Here is a 14472-nt window from a genome sequence, read left to right as displayed (position 1 = left end):
CATGAACATTTACATTAGCCAATGTGAGAGAGGCCTTCAGTTGCTTAGAAGTTACCCTGGGGTCCTTTGTGACCTCGCCGACTATTACACGCCTTGCTCTTGGAGTGATCTTTGTTGTTTGACCACTCCTGGGGAGGGTAACAATGGTCTTGAATTTCTTCCATTTGTACACAATCTGTCTGACTGTAGATTGGTGGAGTCCAAACTGTTTAGAGATGGTTTTGTAACCTTTTCCAGCCTGATGAGTATCAACAATGCTTTTTCTGAGGTCCTCAGAAATCTCCTTTGTTTGTGCCATGATACACTTCCACAAACATGTGTTGTGAAGATCAGACTTTGATAGATCCCTGTTCTTTAAATAAAACAGGGTACCCACTCAGATCTGATTGTCATCCTATTAATTGAAAACACCTGACTCTAGTTTCACCTTCAAATGAACTGCTAATCCTAGAGGTTCACATACTTTTGCCACTCACAGATACGTAATACTGGATCATTTTCCTCAATAAATAAATGACCAAGTATAATGTTTTTGTCTCATTTGTTTAACTGGGTTCTCTTTATCTACTTTTAGGACTTGTGTGAAAATCTGATGATGTTTTAGGTCATATTTCTGCAGAAATCTAGAAAATTCTAAAGGGTTCACAAACTTTCAAGCACCACTGTGGAGGTGATGAAGGACTATTTTCTGAAATGCTTCTCTGGAAAGGAAAGATGTTATTATATTTTTGAATCTGACCCTGTGTGACTTTTTTTTTCAACCACAAATGACAATAATGAATTCGATATAAAATGTTATAAAGGTAATGTTATATACATTTCACTAGCCATATTTGAGAAAGTGTAATATTGAAAAGGGTGAAAACCTTCTGACTCAGTATCTTAAGATTGCAGATTTGTCATATAGGACCTTGGAATTGGAAAGACATTTGCAAAACAAACAAAAAAGATTATTGTCTTTGTTTTCTCTCATTCAGGGCATTATAAATCTGGGAACAAGTGAGAACAAGCTATGCTCTGACCTCCTGCAGAAACGGGTAAGGCATTTTGACTGCAGCTCACCCAGATTATCAGAATAACCCCAACAACAAGCTACATTAGATATTTAACAGTTCTTCCACGAAGTTGAGCTGTACATGAGCTGATAGCCGACAAGGCACGTAGTGCTGAGTTGGCTCTCAGCCATGTATGACAAGATTGAGTGGAATAACTGTTTTATTATATCCACATTCAGTGGATTTTGAGAAACAGAGCATTTTTATTTTTATTTTTTGAAAATTCGATAAATAAAAACTTTATACAAGATGTCTGACAAAATTTCTGCTTAGAATGTATACAAACTGGCGAAATGACAGTAGCAATTTGTGAAAAATGCTATAATTATTCTTAAAAAAAAAAAATATATATATATATATATATATATATATATATATAGTGTGTATGTTCTTGGGCGGCACGGTGGTGTAGTGGTTAGCGCTGTCGCCTCACAGCAAGAAGGTTCTGGGTTCGAGCCCCAGGGCCGGCGAGGGCCTTTCTGTGTGGAGTTTGCATGTTCTCCCCGTGTCCGCGTGGGTTTCCTCCGGGTGCTCCGGTTTCCCCCAAAGACATGCAGGTTAGGTTAACTGGTGACTCTAAATTGACCGTAGGTGTGAGTGTGAATGGTTGTCTGTGTCTATGTGTCAGCCCTGTGATGACCTGGCGACTTGTCCAGGGTGTACCCCGCCTTTCGCCCGTAGTCAGCTGGGATAGGCTCCAGCTTACCTGCGACCCTGTAGAACAGGATAAAGCGGCTAGAGATAATGAGATGATATATGTTCTTAACAACAAATCCGTTTATTTCATATTTTGTTGCTTTTTTTAATTTTTGGGGTTTTGTTTTCGAGTAGAAGTTTTATTTCTTCCTCGGTTAGTTCAGCAACACGTTGCGCCATTTTGTTTTCCTCTACTCACGGTATATGAGCTGATATCCTAGTAGTAGAGTAGCCAATTAGACCATGTGATTGCTCATATCCAGTAAATGTGGATAGAATAATAATGTTTATAAGATGAAGCCTGGTGAAGACATACAGAGAGATGACAAATGAAAGGAAAAATGTATGGCCTGAGTAAGGTTTTTAACACCACGAGACACCAGAGCAGCTTCAATTCACCACAGATTCTCTGGAACTGTGCTGCAGGGATGAACATCATTATTCCAAAAGATATTGTGATGATGATCATGATGATGATGATGATGATGGAGAGCACTCCCTAACACATTCCAAAATTTCCCATCAGTGTTTAGTTGGATTGAAATTTGGTGTTTTCATCCCCATCAAACCATTCAGAGAACCCTCATGCTCTGTGGAATGGGTGGAATCTTCCTGGACGAAACCACTCCCATAAGGATAGAAATGTTACATCACAAGAAAAAGTGATCAGTCAGAATAACTTCGTATTGATACACAGTAACTATTCTCGGGAAGGGAGCAAGCGGACTCAAACCATACCAGAAAACCACTTCTTACAGCATTATTCAACCCCGATTCCAAAAAAGTTGGGACAAAGTACAAATTGTAAATAAAAACGGAATGCAATAATTTACAAATCTCAAAAACTGATATTGTATTCACAATAGAATATAGACAACATATCAGATGTCGAAAGTGAGACATTTTGAAATTTCATGCCAAATATTGGCTCATTTGAAATTTTATGACAGCAACACATCTCAAAAAAGTTGGGACAGGGGCAATAAGAGGCTGGAAAAGTTAAAGGTACAAAAAAGGAACAGCTGGAGGACCAAATTGCAACTCATTAGGCCAACTGGCAATAGGTCATTAACATGCCTGGGTATAAAAAGAGCATCTTGGAGTGGCAGCAGCTCTCAGAAGTAAAGATGGGAAGAGGATCACTAATCCCCCTAATTATGCGCCGACAAATAGTGGAGCAATATCAGAAAGGAGTTTGACAGTGTAAAATTGCAAAGAATTTGAACATATCATCATCTACAATCACTTCCGTCTTCCTCTTCCTCTGGCGGGAAAATTCAGAAAGGCAGTGAGGCGAACAGCTGGCTGTGCTAACAGCTGACGGCAAAAGCTGGTTGTCCCAGCAACTTGCTACCGGGCTATATGGGCCCAAAGAAGATCCCCACTGCTGAAGTCGATGACATAAAAAAAAAATCACTCGACTTCATAACTGAAGAAGTTTCTGCAGTCAGGCTGCAGCAGAAGAGCATATTGGACTTGGTGGAGGAAGTGAAAACGTTGCGGATCCAGAATGTGTTGAAAGATAAGCGGATTGCCGGCCTGGAAAGCCGAGTGGCCGACCTGGAGCAATACTCCAGAATGAACAACGTTGTCGTCACCAGGCTCCAGGTGAAACCTCGGTCATACACTCAGGCGGTGACCGTTATCAGCAGGGGGGAGCCCGGGGAGCTGGATGTGAACTCCACGGAGCAGCAGGTAGCTGCTTTCCTGCAGTCCAAGGGAATTCACCTGGACTGCGATAACGTCACGGCTTGCCACCCGCTACCAAGGAGGAACACCAGAGACAAGCAGACCATCATCATGAGATTCATCAGCCGGAAACATAAAGCTACACTGCTGAAACAAGGAAGGAAACTGAAAGGGACAAACGTCTACATTAACCAGCACCTGACAAAACGCAATGCTGACATTGCCAGAAAAGCAATACAACTGAAGAAAGAAAATAAAATTCAATCTACATGGATCACTAATTGCAAAGTATTTATCAAGCTGAATGGGACACCGGAGAAGGTGAGAGTTTTGGTCATACGGAACATCGAGGACTTGGACAAATACCAGTGATGCTATCAGGACTGTACGGTAATCAATACCGACGTGACACGACACCAAACTCAACCATGACACACACCGAAATAACTCCTTCATCCATTACCCGGAACACTACTCGGCTCACGCAGATGCTTGTTGATTATGAAAACCTGGAACTGAAACCACATGAATTCACTGACCATAAACTATTGGATACAGAAAATGACATAGGCCCAGACAATAACTTTTTCTCAACCATTAAGGACAATTGCCACTATTACACAGAGGAACAGTACAATCAGTCCACTAAGGCTATGGGAAAATTATCAATAATAAACTTCAACAGCAGAAGCATGTACGCTAACTTCAAACACATCAAGAAATACTTAAGTCAGTTTACTCATCCATTCAACATAATTCAGACCCTCCAGGATTTAGCAATGTTGCGATTTGCAACTTCAACGCAAATTCAACCAATCCCCGTGAATTCAGGGCGGTGTTGCAATTATATCCAATCACCGCAACTTTCCCGCAAATTTGACCAATTGTTGGCGTCGTCTTGAGGTGACGTCGACAAACTACCTTCCGCCTTACTTCCCTGTATACGTTCAAGAGAAGCAGCATGTGCGCAGTGTTGCCAGATTGGGCGGTTTTAAGTGCATTTTGGTGGGTTTTGAACATATTTTGGGCTGGAAAACGTCAGCAGTATCTGGCAGCACTGCATGTGCGAGTCAGTGTTTATGTAGGCTTAAATTCTGTTACTGAAAGTGTGTTATGTTTACAGTGAAGGACTGTGTGCACTTTACATTATTTTTTTACTTAATACAAGAAATTAATGGATGCCAACATTTTTGCCAAAATGGTATTTTATTTTCCATTGTTTAGGCAGCTTCAGCATCATACTGTGAGATTCTGTTCAAATTGTTTTTTTTTCTTTTATGAAGCCTGAGCCATTTATTTTATTAGTTTATAATTATTGTTTAATTTACTCTTCAGGAGAGACTGCCTGCACACAGTACTAGTATTAATAGTTTTTTTTCTTGCATGACAGCTGAGGCATTTATATTATATTTTAAGGTAACTTCATGTTGTGCTGTGAGGTTCTATGCACTTTAACTTTTGAACCAACAGGTGCATTTGGATAGGTAAAGCCTATTTTTCTGCATTTTTGTAGTCCTGGTAATCTTTTATATTGGTAAAGTTGTTTATAGGACCATTTCTCAGTGTCTTTGTTTTTTTAATCAATAGTTTTTCAGTAATAACTTAATATTTAACATATCACTCAATTTTAATCACAAAAAGAGAAAATTGCAACAATTTCTCGCAACTTTCACTTCCTCCCGCAATGTAATTGCAACAAAAACCTAAAAAACACCGCAACTTTCATCGCAATTTTTTGGAAAAAACCCCCGCAACATCAGACATTTTAGCCCGCAACAATCACAAAAAAGGCCCGCGACATCCTGGGGGGGACTGATAATTGCCATATCAGAGACCTGGATTGACCTGGAGAAAGGGGTGGATTTCGAACTGGCTGGATATGAATTTAATTATATAAATAAGAAAAATAAAGGTGGAGGAGGAGTGGTGGTGTATGTGGACTGTAATTTGAATTATAAATTAATAGATGGCATGACACCAGTGATTCATAACTTATTAGAAAGTTTAACAATCAAAATTAATATTGAAAAAAAGTAGAAATGTATTAATTAGCTGTATATATAGAGCGCCAGAAACTAGTATAGAGGCGTTTAAGGACTGGGTAGAAAAGACATTTACAGTAGATAATAAAGTTATCTTCATTTGTGGGGATACTAATATTGATCTGTTGAACCCTAGGAAGCACAGTATGACTGAGGAATTTATTAATACCATGTACAGTATGAGTCTCCACCCAAAAATTACCAGACCCACCAAAATTACTGACCATAGTGCTACCTTAATAGATAATATATTTACCAATGATATAGATAATAGCATTATAAGTGGAATATTAATCAATGATATTAGTGATCATCTACCAGTTTTTACAATTTATGACTGTAATCATAAGAGAAATGTGACAGACCATAAACTTAAGTATAGAAGAGTTAGGACTGAGGAGGCCATGTTTGCATTAAATAATGATTTATTAATACAAGACTGGGAATCAGTTTATATAGAGAATAGCATTGATAGAGCATATGATAACTTTTTAAGTATATTCAAATTATTATATGATAAAAATTGCCCACTGAAGCAATATAGTACAAAACAAAACTATAATGACCAACCTTGGATTACTAAGGGATTACAAAATGCCTGTAAGAAGAAAAACACTCCTATATAGAGAATTTATTAAATTAAGAACCAAAGAGGCAGAAAATAAATATAAAAACAAGTTAACAAGTATCATAAGGAGATGTAGGAAGGACTATTATGGTAAATTAATATATAATAACAAAAATAATATTAAAGGAATATGGAATATATTAAATAGTACTCTTAAAGATGGCTCTGGACAAATACATTACCCTAAATACTTTAATGACAAAGGTATCGAAAATTATAACATGGATGTAGTTGCTAATAGTTTTAATAATTTTTTTGTTAATGTTGGACCAAGATTAGCTCAAAATATCTCTGATCCGGTAACAAATGATGATTGTATAGATAATATTATAAAGAGGAATTCTTGTTCTGTTTCTTACACCAGTAGATGAGAAGGAAATTATTGATATAGTTAATAAATGTAGTCATAAAATGTCCACAGATTGTAATGATATTGATATGAAACTTGTGAAAACTATTACTGGGGTGGGATTTCTAAACCATTAACATACATCTGTAACTTGTCATTTCAAACCGGTACATTTCCAAGCAATATGAAAATAGCAAAAGTAATTCCATTGTATAAATCTGGGGACAAACACAACTTCACAAATTACAGACCTGTTTCTTTACTTCCTCAATTCTCCAAAATTATTGAAAAACTATTCAATAACAGATTAGATAAATTCATCGAAAAATACAAACTACTCAGTGATAGTCAATATGGATTTAGAGCAAATAGATCAACAGAGATGGCACTAATGGAATCAATTGAAGAAATCAGTAACTCTATAGATGATAAGAAATATGTCGCTGGGATATTTATTGATCTTCAAAAAGCTTTTGATACTATTAATCATGATATATTAATTAATAAGGTGGAACAATATGGGATAAGGGGAGTTGTAGTAAATTGGATAAGAAGTTATTTGAGCAACAGGACACAATTTGTGAAGTTGGGTGACTGTCTCAACTCGTTTGAATATTGATTGTGGTGTCCCTCAGGGGTCAGTATTGGGTCCTAAACTGTTTATTCTTTATATAAATGATATGTGCAATGTATCAAAGATATTTAAGATGGTATTATTTGCAGATGACACAAATATGTTTTTGTTCTGGAACAAATTTACATGAGTTAGAAAACATAATCTCTTCAGGATTGTGCAGGTTAAAAAGTTGGTTTGATCGAAATAAATTATCATTAAATCTGTCTGAAACAAAAATCATGTCATTTAACAATTATAAAATAAATAGGGCAATAAATGTACAGGTACATGGTGTTGATATTGAAAGAGTTTTTAATAATAAATTTCTTGGGGTAATAATAGATGATAGAATTAATTGGAAATCACATATAAAATACATACTAATTAAACTATCAAGAAGCATATCTGTGTTGAGTAAAGCTAAGCATGTCCTGGACTATAATTCACTCTGCATTCTATACTGTTCCCTGGTTTTACCGTACTTAAATTACTGCTCAGTGGTGTGGGGAAATACGTATAAATGTTCACTTCATGCAATAACTATACTTCAAAAAAGAGCTATAAGAATGATTCATAGTGCTGGTTACCGAGATCATACTAATTCACTATTCTTAAATTCAAAATGTTTAAAATTCAGGGATATTATAGAATATAAAACTGCCTTAATAATGTACAAAGTAAGGAATTATAAAGTACCAAGGAATAAAATTGACATTTGATTAACGGTGGTATTGAGGGTTAGGATTTGATAAGTTATTTACTTCTTCCTAATCCTTTCCGAACATTATTATGTTACTGCCTTGTGGCTACGCTATTCTGTTTGTTTAGGATGATGTTTTAATGATTGCATTTTTTACTTTTATTTTTTGTTGTTTTTTTGTTTTGTTTGTTTTTATATCTTCTTTACTGTTCGGAATAAACCTCTAAATAAATAAATAAATAAATAAATAAAATCATCAAAAGATTCAGAGAATCTGGAAGAATCTCTGTGCATAAGGGTCAAGGCCGGAAAACCATACTGGGTGCCCGTGATCTTCAGGCCCTTAGATGGCACTGCATCACATACAGGCATGCTTCTGTATTGGAAATCACAAAATGGGCTCAGGAATATTTCCAGAGAACATTATCTGTGAACACAATTCACCGTGCCATCCGCCGTTGCCAGCTAAAACTCTATAGTTCAAAGAAGAAGCCGTATCTAAACATGATCCAGAAGTGCAGACGTCTTCTCTGGGCCAAGGCTCATTTAAAATGGACTGTGGCAAAGTGGAAAACTGTTCTGTGGTCAGACGAATCAAAATTTGAAGTTCTTTATGGAAATCAGGGACGCCGTGTCATTCGGACTAAAGAGGAGAAGGACGACCCAAGTTGTTATCAGTGCTCAGTTCAGAAACCTGCATCTCTGATGGTATGGGGTTGCATTAGTGCGTGTGGCATGGGCAGCTTACACATCTGGAAAGACACCATCAATGCTGAAAGGTATATCCAGGTTCTAGAGCAACATATGCTCCCATCCGGACGACGTCTCTTTCAGGGAAGACCTTGCATTTTCCGACATGACAATGCCAAACCACATACTGCATCAATTACAGCATCATGGCTGCGTAGAAGAAGGGTCCGGGTACTGAACTGGCCAGCCTGCAGTCCAGATCTTTCACCCATAGAAAACATTTGGCGCATCATAAAACGGAAGATACGACAAAAAAGACCTAAGACAGTTGAGCAACTAGAATCCTACATTAGACAAGAATGGGTTAACATTCCTATCCCTAAACTTGAGCAACTTGTCTCCTCAGTCCCCAGACGTTTACAGACTGTTGTAAAGAGAAAAGGGGATGTCTCACAGTGGTAAACATGGCCTTGTCCCAATTTTTTTGAGATGTGTTGTCATGAAATTTAAAATCACCTAATTTTTCTCTTTAAATGATACATTTTCTCAGTTTAAACATTTGATATGTCATTTATGTTCTGTTCTGAATAATATGGAATTTTGAAACTTCCACATCATTGCATTCTGTTTTTATGCCTCCGCCACCGTAAGGTGCAGGAGGCATTATGTTTTCGGGTTGTCCGTCTGTCCGTGCGTCCGTCCCGCAACCTTGTGAACGCGATATCTCAAAGGCTAATAAAAGGAATTTCACCAAACTTTCACCATTTGTGCGCTTTGGGACAAACATGAACTGATTAGATTTTGAGATCAAAAGGTCTAAGGTCAAGGTCACTGTGAGGTCAAATGTCTGTCCAAAAACCTTGTGAACACAATATCTCCAAGACTAATACAAGTAATTTCACTAGGTCAAGATTACTGTGAGGTCAAATGTCCATCCCCAAATCACAACTTAATAAAGCGTGTCGTCTACCAGGCGGAGGCATCCCCATTGAAGCCGTTGGCGTCGAGTTCTATCTAGTTATTTACAATTTGTACTTTGTCCCAACTTTTTTTGGAATCGGGGTTGTACACCGGCCCCATTTTTTCCTTTAATTTCTCACTCCTCATCCACCAGAACCAATGTTAGGTACTGTAGTGATATTTTATCTTGAAGTAATTTATTTCTCCAGTGTGCAAATGGTTCTAATCTATTTCTGGTCTTTTCTTTAGCTGACACAACCTGATATGTTCTATGTGGATTCTTGCCTGCTGCAGTACGCAGACTGGAAAGGCCATCGCTTGTATGAAAACTATCAGTCTTTTGAGAACTTTTTCATGTCGGAATGCATATTAAATTAAAGATAATAAGCACAGTGGTGTTGCTGATTAAGTGAAAAGTATGACTAGCTGAACTTCCTTTTCAGCTAAGAGCCATTTCATTAGAATAACTTTATTAAGTGTACTGAAATAATTCTCATTTCCCCAGCCTAAGAGAGGAAGTAGCAGAGTTCCTGTCAGTATATTGTCATGCTCCAAGACCTCTAAAAGCCGACAATGTGAGTTTCTTTTTATGAGTTCTGCAGCATCAGCAAAATGTGCTGTTATGGTTATACTCAGAATTAAGCTTTCCTCAGAAGGACTGATAGAATGTGGTGTGTGTGTGTTACTAGGTGGTTATGATAAATGGCTGTGGCTCACTATTTTCTGCTATAGCAGCTGTGCTTTGCGACCCTGATGGTAAGAGTCCATATGGGCAGAATCTTTACTCAGTATAAGTTCCCTGTGTTCATCAAAACACACACATCGATACATTTACTGATTTGATTCAATCTTGGGATGCTTGGCGTTTTGGATAGTTGTGTTTTTGTTAACTTGGCTAGCCTGGATGGGCAGTGTATAGAGTGCTATTTGACAATTCTTGTTTCTGATTGTCTGGCAAGTGTGCATTCATATCTCATATTTACGACATTATAGACTTGATCAGCCACTTATTTACAGTTCTGAATCAATTAACATGTTTGGAGAACACAAACTATGGGTGATATGGAAGGCAAAACGTACTAGTGGAAGAAAATCCTGATGAATATTCCAGCCTTACATCCTCGGTGTGGCAGCTAAAGTCTCCTCTGCCTGCTGTGATTGTGACAAGGATGATCTTTGAGCAAAAATAATAAAAAGCATGCACTTCTTGTTTCACTTCTGTTTGCACTGAATTTCAGTTTCAGTGAAAACATTCAATTTAATATTCATTAGTTATTCATTAAGCTTGACTTTCCTACAAGCACCAGTGACAAGATGATGAATTTGATCCTTTCAGGTTTTTCAAGTTTAGGTTATGAAAATTATTTTCCCTGACACCCAATTATTTTTGTTTAGTGGACCGAAAGCTACTGAATTCAAATCACAGACTTCCAATTTTATTTGTTTTTTTTTTTTTTCTAATAGAACAGTTAATGAATTTAGGGCTGCATGGCCCTAAATTCGCCGCTATTTTTTCTTGCTTCACCATAATGCAAAACAAGAGACTACGTCATGCATCACATGGTGGACTTTCCCATTCATGCAAGGCATTGTGGAACACAAATTTGAAACAGGAGAGGGAAATGGAGAACGAGTGTGCGAATGAAATGTGAAAGACTGACTACAGTAACGGAAAGCATTACTGTATGTATTCATATAACAGAAAACTAATCAACACATTCTGACCAATCAGAATCAAGAACTGACCTGCACTGTGGTATAAAGTCTGATATAGGGATACTTTGTGTTTTCTCTTTTGTGGGGTCACTATGCCAGATAAAGGCTGGAGAGAAACTTGTAGGCAATTGAACATTAGCCCATCATGGCATTAGCTTTCATATTTGTGGACAGTATTTGTACACACTAAACATCATGCTCATTATTGTATGACATGAAAATGTCTAAGAATTTTTATATTATAATTTCTAATTCTTACCGCTAATGTGTCATGATTCCTGGGTGTCTTGCAGATGCAATCCTCATCCCAACCCCTTTTTATGGTGTGATCGCAGAAGACGTTGGTTTGTACAGCAGTGTGAAACTCTACTGTGTTCCTCTTGACAGTGAGGTAATTGTCCAATGTCCTTTCCTCTTGTCTGTATTTCAGTGCTCTTGTTTGTGGAGTGTGCAATATTTATGTGCCATTTTTTTCCCCTTCAGCCCAGCCAAAATGATGAGAGACCATTTCGCCTCACTGCCGAAAAACTGGAACATGCTCTCCAGCAAGCACAGAAAGAGGTGATTCATGGAGCACAACATTTCATATACATAATTATATGCACACTTGCATTCAAAAGGAGTGATCCCTCTGGTCTGTTTTTTTTTTTTCTTCAGGGGGTGAATATCAAAGCTATCATCCTGGTGAACCCCCACAATCCTTTAGGGGACGTCTACACCTCTGAAGAGATGATCAGCTTTCTAAACTGTGCCAAGAGGTAATTTTATTAAATGTTCTTCCAAAACTGTAAATAATCGTGTCTGTTGTTTCTTGTTTTTACGACAAGTAAATTGAGTAAATGCCTCATCTTCCAAATAAAATACTAAAATTACTCTATAAACATCCTCTGTAATGTGCACTGGGACATCATTGCTATGAGCACATTAATTTTTACTGAGTGTAATTAAAGTGCTGATGACACGTTTTTGACATCTTTGGCGATGTTTTATAACATAAAAAGTAATTCCCGATGATCCATATATTAATTCACGAAGGCGCCTATTTTACAAGTTATGATAAAAAAACGCGGCTATTTGGGCAAATTTGATGGGGCTGCAGCACCCAGGAGACGAAAGAGGAGGAGGAGCTATATGACATCAGCAAAAGAACCTTCCTCCTAACTTACCAGTTTGTTGTTGATGCGGTAGGTGTTCAGTTTATCATTATTAGTATTTTTATTATACATTATTATATTTATATATATATATATATATATATATATATATATATATATATATATATTAGTTATAGTTATAGTTATTATGCCTTCGCGTTGTATTGCCGGCTTTTGCTCCAAAACCCACAAGGATGGGGTAAGTTTATTCAAGTTTCCCAGAGATCCCGAGCTGCATGCGAAGTGGGTGAGGCAAGTTAGGCGCACTCTTGACAAGTGGGAGCCCTCACCAACATCTGTCCTGTGCTCTGAACACTTCGATTTGGATTGTTTTGACACCCTTCCCAGCTTAAAGGAATCTCTTGGGTGTTCAGTTCAGCACAAACGTGTGTTGCTACCATCAGCAGTGCCTACAGTATTCCAGAGGGGGTCTACTAGTAGCTATGCCGGATCCAGCAGTCGCCTGGGACAAGGCGACTCCTCCAAAGACAGTCCTCCTGTCAGAACATGTGTTGTGAAACAACATAAGATAAAGGTACGTAGAGCTATAGAGTGCTCCGACATGATGCTAAATACAGTAACCATGCGGTCTGCGCGGCCATCTTGGAAGTGACTCGCTCCAGAGCGCTCATAGAGTACACATCATAGAGTACACATTCATGATAATCATAAATGTAATCATAAAGTCGGCGTGATATCAGTCATGTATTTGCTTGTGAAAGCTTGCGGCTTTCATGTAACTGCCGCCTAGCAACGAGAGGCAAAGGGTAAAGAGGGTAGGCTATCATGGATTCTATTCGGAAGAGATCAATACATGATTGCTTAAAAATTAGGTATTTTAACAATTTGCATCTGTTTTGTGATTATCGTGACACTTGTGTGTTATATAGAACTGTATGTCTTATCAGCACATCGAGGATCTTCCACCGGAGGCTTTAGCAAGTACCCGTAGCAACACTACACTTTACCCTTTGCCATGCGTTGTTAGGGAACGGTAGCAAGTACCCCGATGACCAACTTCAAGAATATGTAGAAAAAATTTAGAAATTATACTTTCCAAAAGTCATTTGAGCTTAGTGTATTGCATTTCCATTTATATTGTAGGTTCTTGCTGATGTTTTTGCGGAGTATGACGCAGCTGCTGAATCAGAAGCTGCAGAGTTTGTATGTACTAGTTGTGAACATTCACATTATTATCAATCTCATTTATTTAAAATCAGATAAAATCATGCCATCATGATCACTGCTTAAAGTACCAGTATTTGGTTGTTGAAGAGCTAACACTAGAGAGTTCACCGGCGTTTTCATGCGCCATTTCCACTGAGTAGAACAGCCAGTGAACCGCAGCGTGTTCTTCCGCTGACATCACAGCATGGCCGTGAGCCACGGACCCAGTTTTCTTGCGCTGTGCAATTAAAAGTTGGATATTCGCGTAACAACAGCTTCTTTTCACGTAATTATAACAGAAATCTAACATGTTTGCCATGTTGTATAGTTTATTTAAAAAATTGCAGAGTCATGTTCGTGTCATCAGCACTTTAAGCTCTTCATGGCTGAAAGGGGAATTCTGGTGTTTTGAGAAATTTCATTAAGACTGTCATTCATCCTGTAATCAAATTCATAAACATGTCTTGGTGTCTCCTTTTCATATCTTACATGTCTTTTTTTTATTAATTAATTATTTAATTAATTAATTTATTTATTTGATGTGCCACAGGCATGAGTTGCATGCTATTGTGGATGAGCTCTACATGTTGTCTGTGTTTGATGGCTCCTTTAACAGCATCCTCAGTCTACCAAGGTAACAAACAATGACATTTTACTTCAGAGTGCCAAGGACACACACCCACAGGAGTCTGTAGTAATGCAAGCATCTCTCTTCAGGTTACCAGACCCTCAGAGGACTCATGTGATGTGGGGCGTTAGCAAGGTGAGAGGAAAGAAAAGTGTATTTGTGTTGTTGCTCATGTGTTGATATCATTATGTGATATACTTTTATAATTTTACACCTATCAGAGGGTGGACAAATCATACATTTATTAAGCTAGCCCACCAAGCAAGCCCAGATGTGCTGCCCAATTAAATTTTTTGCCTGGAAACCTAAGTGTTTAGAAGTAGTAATGAATGTAATGTATAGTAAGCTAGCCTATTAAATATATTAATACAGTCTAAGGGTA

At 37.8% G+C, this 14472-nt stretch overlaps 1 protein-coding gene across 3 annotated transcripts in view; it reads left to right on the top strand.

Annotated features, from left to right (window-relative positions):
* accs (1-aminocyclopropane-1-carboxylate synthase homolog (Arabidopsis)(non-functional)) overlaps positions 1 to 14472 on the top strand; it is a 70587-nt gene that overhangs the window by 28972 nt on the left and 27143 nt on the right. For all 3 annotated transcript variants that reach the window (XM_060915006.1, XM_060915005.1, XM_060915003.1), the window contains exons 3-11: positions 978 to 1037; positions 9675 to 9745; positions 9931 to 10000; positions 10115 to 10181; positions 11435 to 11532; positions 11625 to 11702; positions 11799 to 11899; positions 14013 to 14096; positions 14180 to 14225. In XM_060915006.1, the coding sequence (XP_060770989.1) occupies positions 978 to 1037; positions 9675 to 9745; positions 9931 to 10000; positions 10115 to 10181; positions 11435 to 11532; positions 11625 to 11702; positions 11799 to 11899; positions 14013 to 14096; positions 14180 to 14225 (675 nt within the window). The remainder of the gene's footprint in view (positions 1 to 977; positions 1038 to 9674; positions 9746 to 9930; positions 10001 to 10114; positions 10182 to 11434; positions 11533 to 11624; positions 11703 to 11798; positions 11900 to 14012; positions 14097 to 14179; positions 14226 to 14472) is intronic.

This window comes from Neoarius graeffei, chromosome 2, assembly GCF_027579695.1.
Source record: "Neoarius graeffei isolate fNeoGra1 chromosome 2, fNeoGra1.pri, whole genome shotgun sequence".
Classification (NCBI taxonomy): Eukaryota; Metazoa; Chordata; class Actinopteri; order Siluriformes; family Ariidae; genus Neoarius; species Neoarius graeffei.
Note: the sequence above shows the minus strand (reverse complement) of the source record. Positions and strands in the feature narration are given on the sequence as shown.